The 6,208-nt window shown below is 34.7% G+C and overlaps 1 protein-coding gene across 1 annotated transcript in view; it reads left to right on the top strand.

Moving 5' to 3' along the window:
* Positions 1-6,208, top strand: part of LOC148948452 (uncharacterized) — a 48,601-nt gene that overhangs the window by 25,230 nt on the left and 17,163 nt on the right. Inside the window, exons 7-8 of the mRNA XM_089094935.1 lie at positions 811-1,122; positions 3,220-3,318. Coding sequence (XP_088951061.1) covers positions 811-1,122; positions 3,220-3,318 — 411 coding nt within the window. The remainder of the gene's footprint in view (positions 1-810; positions 1,123-3,219; positions 3,319-6,208) is intronic.

Below are 6,208 nucleotides of genomic sequence, written 5' to 3'. Positions count from 1 at the left end.
AAATTTTTTACAACTCTGTATGAAATATGGCATCTTTCAAATGGTGTCTATTTTTTCGCTGACAAATATTGTCTTTTTTATTAGCCTTGTCCGTTACTCCACCAAAAAGATGACGACAACTTCGTTGAATTGAAATAATAGACATGCACCTGATAGGAAAATTAAAAAATTTAGTAATTTTGACACGTTGCTGCATATCATGTATGGCTGTCATATATCTCCTGTCATATATCATATGTCCCGAAAAATCTGTAAATTGTATTGAATTGAATTTATTTAAAACCCGTTGAAATATAATGATGAACGGAGTATAAACAAAGAAGAAGAATGAGAAAAAAAAGCAAAAGAAAAAGACGGATAATGACAAATAAAACGAAATTAAAACTCATAGAACAATCGCAGAAGCATAGTAATAGACCAGAAAATGACAGCACAAGCCAATGTAGCAAGCACATAGACAAGCACGAACAAAACATATAAAACTTAAGGAACAAGCACAAGCATAATAATAAATTATGTTTTTGTAAATAGTTATATTTGATTGTTAATAATTTTCAAAAAAACAACAAAATAAAGCTATGAATATTTTAAATCCTGTCTTGTCTTAGTTACCATATATATTAAAGTCGAAGTCAGATTAATACAAAAGAGATATTGTTCAACATTTATATAATGGTTTTTCCATCCTTTTAGCCATATTTATGGAATATGCCATGGATGTCCTTGCCATGGCTCAGCTTATTTCATTAAATTATAATCTTTTTTCTTTTGAAAAACGACATTTTTAATAATATTCATACATTGTTATAGCCATAATTACGGCATATTCCAATGGATAGATCCTCGATTGGCCCGGCTCCAGAAGAAATCCTTGGAGGAACGCTCTGATGATGAACTGCCATTCGGATGGGAGAAAATAGATGAAGAACTTTCGTCATATTCAGAGATGTTTCAGGCGATCCTCAACAGCATCACTGGACGAGATGAGTCCTTACAATACGCTGTAAAAGCCGTCAGAAGACTGCGGAAACTCCTATCATCTAACATTCCCATAAATGTTAACATTCCAATAAAGACTTTTTATGATTGCAATATTTTGAAGTTTCTGGTGGATTGTCTCAAGTACGAATTTATTTACATCTTTTATTTGGATCCATGTATTTATATGCTTGTTAATTGTATATTTTTTTGCAATTCTAAATTTCGAAAATGTCCCATCCAGAAATGATATTTGCGCATGGTTCTTGTTTTTTGGGGTTAAATGAGGCTTCCTTGGAATTACTGATATCTTTTAAGCAGAACTTTATGAAGGTGCAGGGGTGTAGCCCCTGTTTTTTAATTGGGGAGCAAGAGTGGACCACATCTGGAGAGTCAAGGGGCATTGGTTATATCATAATTTTTCTCCAAATTATTAGGGAGCAACTGCCCCCTTTACCTAGTAAAGCTATAACCTAATAAAGAGCGGGCCATCCTTCATTGTAGCCAAAATGAGAAAATTGGGTTTTCATAGAAACTGCCTAATTAGAAATATTTTTCATTCATCATTAGTTTGAAAATAGTAAATCTTTTTTTAGGTGCCATGGAACCGTAATTTAAAGTTACGAGAAGGAATTTTTAAGAAATTTGAATAGAGCCTCTTGAAATTGCTCATAAATAATTGGTCATAATAATAAATAAGATGAGTTTAAAAATTTCGAATGCAGTTTCTCAATCGCTATTTCTTACATCATTCGTACTCAAGAGTTTTATTTTGAATTTGAATAGAATTATAAAACGCATTCACTACTACACAGCTTTAGCCTTCAGTTGGATTTTGAAATTGACAGCCGACAGATTTTTTCTACAGCTGAATTGTAAGTTTGCAGAATTTTTTTCTTTTGCTGTTTTTAGATAAGATTTTCTTAATGCTCAATTGTTGAACATATATATATATATATATATATATATATATATATATATATATATATATATATATATATATATATATATATATATATATATATATATATATATCCGTTTCTCAAATGATAATCAGTCTCTAAATGAATATTATGATAGAATAATTTAGTGCTTAAAACAAGCAGAGGCGACTGCTGTTCCTCTAGAAAAGATTCAAGTTAAAACTAGAAAATCAGAATGGGTTTTGGACCCAGAATTATAAGTTGTAAAGAATAAAGATAAGTTTTGGCTACGATTATGGGTGTCTTGCGGTCGGCCAAATCGAGGAGTTGTCTTTGATCTGAAGCAAAGTACCAAGCGTGCTTATAAAAAACGTTTACGGCAGTCTAGGGTATCTGGTTTTGATTTTCCTGCGTCGGGAAAGGAGTGGTCTCATGTTCTGAATTCGGATAAGCTTAGTAGTGAGTTTTCTGAAAGTCCTATAGCAGTTCATACTTGGGAGTCGTATTATAATGATATTTTCGGCAAGGTGAACCGGGAAGTTGAAAAGCTTTTTAGTAACCTTCTTGAGTCGTTTTTGCCTAAACGTATTTCTTAGAGTAATGTATAACCACTTTATACTGTTGATATTGGTCAAGCTGTTAAGAACATGCAATCTAGTTCTGTTGATCAAGACGGAAATTCTTCTTATCATCTAAAAGTAGTTTGCCCAACTTTGATAGATCACATTCAGCTACTGTTTCAGATGTGTTTGTCCACTTCTATGGTTCCCGACAGTTTTCTCTTTGGCACAGTCGCCTCGGTTTTGAAGCGTGGAAAAACCTCGTCAGAGTGTAGTTCTTATCGACCAATTACTGTTTCGTGCGATCTTAGCAAAATTTTTGAATATATTCTTCTCCCTTTCATTTCAGAAAATGTTAATTTTGGTGAAAAACAATTCGGCTTTAAAAAAAGACTGGGATGTCAGCACGCACATCGTGTTCTAGCTTCCCTCATGTTGCAATCTGTTAATGATAAATCCCCTCTTCATATCTGTGCTTTTGATCTTTCGAAAGCTTTCGATAGTATATTCCATAGTATAGCTTTAGTAGATAGTATAGCTTTTTTTAGGTTGTTTAAGTTGAATTTTGTGGCTTATGATGAAACGGCTACCAGAATTTCTCAAAACTACCTTAAAACATTTGTAAATACTTATTTATTGGTACATTAGTAGTGTTTTCATTACCGATTTTATTTTTCTGAAATAGTCTAGGCTCCCACTGAAATATATCTATGAGTAATCTCTTTTGTTATGTAAAATAATATAATTTTAACTTACAGTGGCTTACCTCCTGGAAGAGAGGACAATGATCGATTTTCTTTTCGTGGTCATTATGCTGCAGACCAATTTGGTCTTATAACATTCTCAAGGACATACAGGTAACAAATTATAAAAAAAAATTATACATAACAAACTACTATTACTACTAGTAACAACTCACCGCAGCACCTAGACGCCTGAGGCCAACACAACTGCGCACGTTCCTCCTCCATTTCAATCTATTCAAAACCTCCCTTTTTACAGCCGTCCACGAAGTTCCCATTTTCTTTAAATCTTTCTTTAGGACGTCCCACCCCAGACGAGGACGACCTGCAAAACTTTTTTTAACTGTGAAAAAACACCCTGCGCCTTGACTATTCTACTTTTAACATCTTCACTGCTCCCACCATCTTTACTACTAATTAATTTAAAAAAATTTCCACAAAACAAGTTTAAAAAAAAACAGTTTAGTTACCACAGTACAGTGGAGAAAGGACTCTCCTTCATCGCTGCATCGATGGTTGCTTCTACTTCAAAGATGGTGTATTTTTGTTCCATCACTGTTCGAGGGTTATATTCTTCAGAATTTTTCATATCGTTACCGTAAAGTGGCTTGAATTCTCACCCTTCAAATTCGAAAGAACGGCACATAAAAAATGGATTGAAAAAATTGAGTTAGAAAATGGACGTCAATGAAGAACTTCATTGACCTTAAATGAAAAACTTCATCTTGAGTTTTGTTTTTTATTTACATTTTTAAATCAAACCCTTTTATGCTGTATAATATTCATACTTATGGGAACTGCTCCTGAAATGTCACTATTTTCTTGACTCTTTACAAAATATCATAAAGCTGGTAAATAATTCGGCTCTTTGCCTGCTGTGACGAATTTTTCCTTACTTCACGTGTATTTTGTGTGGTAATCGTTACTTTATTCTTGCCCAGTGTCTTATCATTTCATCCTTTTTCTTCTTTACCTAGGGCAATGCTAGTCAACTGGCCATATCTTTTTGATGTGAAGCACACATTTTCTCAGCTGTAGTAATTTTAAACGTTAGTGTATATCCTTTAAAAAAGTGTGTAATTTTCAAGGTTAGCCAGCCCTTTAAGAACTTCACTGGAAGATAATGTTGCAATTTGGTGTATCGAAGTGTATGAGTCTTTGCCAGTATTTTCTAATTGTCCCAGGTGATATACAAATTTTCTCTCCATGTATTATTTCAGTTATTTAAAAAAAAATGAATTCTTAGTTAAAGTCTAAAAAACACGAACTGTCAGTAATTTCACATTTTTTGCTTATCTTCTAATCCCATTTTTCCTTTTTCTTCCTATTGAAATTTCATTACTTCAGACAATTTGCCCTTTGCTTTAGCTACCCTTTTTGGTCTAGTATTACATGATGGTCCAGGTTTTAGACTTGTTAATTGTTCAGGGGTGGGACAAAAACTTCTTTTCCTTCCAAATTGTTAATTGTTCAGGTGGTGGAACAAAAACTTCTTTTTCTTCCAACAAATTATTATTTATAACACTTGTAATTTTTTGTTTTTTTGGTCTACTTCTAGATAAGATTTTCATACTGATATGTCTTTTCATACTTTAAATGTATGAAAGATATTTGATTGTTGAAGCAAGTTCAGTTTCTAAAACCCATGGTTAACTAAGCTTCAAACTTTTGGTTTTCTTTTTAAGGTTTTTGAATTGTTGTAATCCCTTGTTTAAATATAAATACAAATATTTGTGTAATTGCCAGTTTTTTCTCCTTTAAACCAAAAGGCATTGTTAATAAATTCCCAATATGTGAAAATCCACAACCTGCACCGTCAACTGAGACGAAACCCAAAAACAAAAATTTACAACTGCTATAAAGTACAATACATTTGAAGAAAGATAAGTTTTTGTCCGCCACCGGAACAATTATCAAATATAAAACCTGGACCATTATGTAAGACTCGACCAATAAGAGCAGCTAAAGTAGAGGGCAGATTGTCTGAAGTAATGAAAATTCAATGGGAAGAAAATGGAAAAATGGGGTTAGCAGACAAGCAACACCGAGAATCAGAACATGTCAAAGTTGAAAATGATAGCGATGAGAACTAAAATGATGATTATTTTATGTGATGAACCACATGAACTATCAAACGCGGTAAGACCTGTAATGTATTCTATCTTCGGGTAAAGAGTTGAATTCAATTATTTAATGGAGACCCAACACCTATAAATAAAGTGCATAAGCAAACAATACAAAAGCAAAGCAAGCAAAGCAATCAAATCAATATGTTTCATCTTCTTTCTCATGTAGAAATGGCTTCCATCACTGCCAGACTGGATAGAGGTGGATATCAACATGACAATCAATGCTCAGGTTTATACGCACAGGTGGTTTGGAAAGTCTAACTGAGTGAGTGACTCTTCCTGCATCTGGCGGGGCTTCAGCGTTGGTCACAGGGGGTATGACTGTATCAGTAGTTGACTGACATCGTAGACTTAATGCTCTTTCCTCCTCCCCCCTGACGTTTGGCCTTTCGGATACGGTGAAATCATCATCGTTGACTATTGATAGGGTTTCTTTGTCAGTACTGCTGTTCAACTCGGCACTGGATCGATCTGCGACAGGCGTCGTACTAGCTCCAACTGTCGCTGTTCCATCCGGGTAAGTATGTAGTTCAGGGCACTGGGTAGCACGGCCTGCATGTAATGGGTGGGATGGTATAGGCACCGGCTCGGCTATAACTGGTTCTGATCTGTGACGTAGGTGGTGCCTGTTTCTCCGAAGAATACTGTTGTCTTGCAGCCGCACCAGGTAAGAGCGCTCTTGTTGTCTCAACTTCTTCTCGACTACGCCCTTGCGCCATCTACTATTTTCAACAAATTTCACCCATACTTTCTCTCCTATGCTCAATTCTTTCAGCTCTTTGGCGGTCTTGTTGTGAGCTCTCTGCTGTCTAGCCTGAGCTTTCTCTCTTGCTTTCTCGAAAACCAGCTTCGCAATTATTTTCGGCTGCAGATGG

This window comes from Artemia sp. Qi Xiang Cuo, chromosome 9 (assembly GCF_049724085.1).
Source record: "Artemia sp. Qi Xiang Cuo chromosome 9, ASM4972408v1, whole genome shotgun sequence".
NCBI classification, from domain to species: domain Eukaryota; kingdom Metazoa; phylum Arthropoda; class Branchiopoda; order Anostraca; family Artemiidae; genus Artemia; species Artemia sp. Qi Xiang Cuo.
The sequence above is the reverse complement of the archived record's forward strand: the minus strand, read 5'-3'. Positions and strand labels throughout refer to the sequence as shown.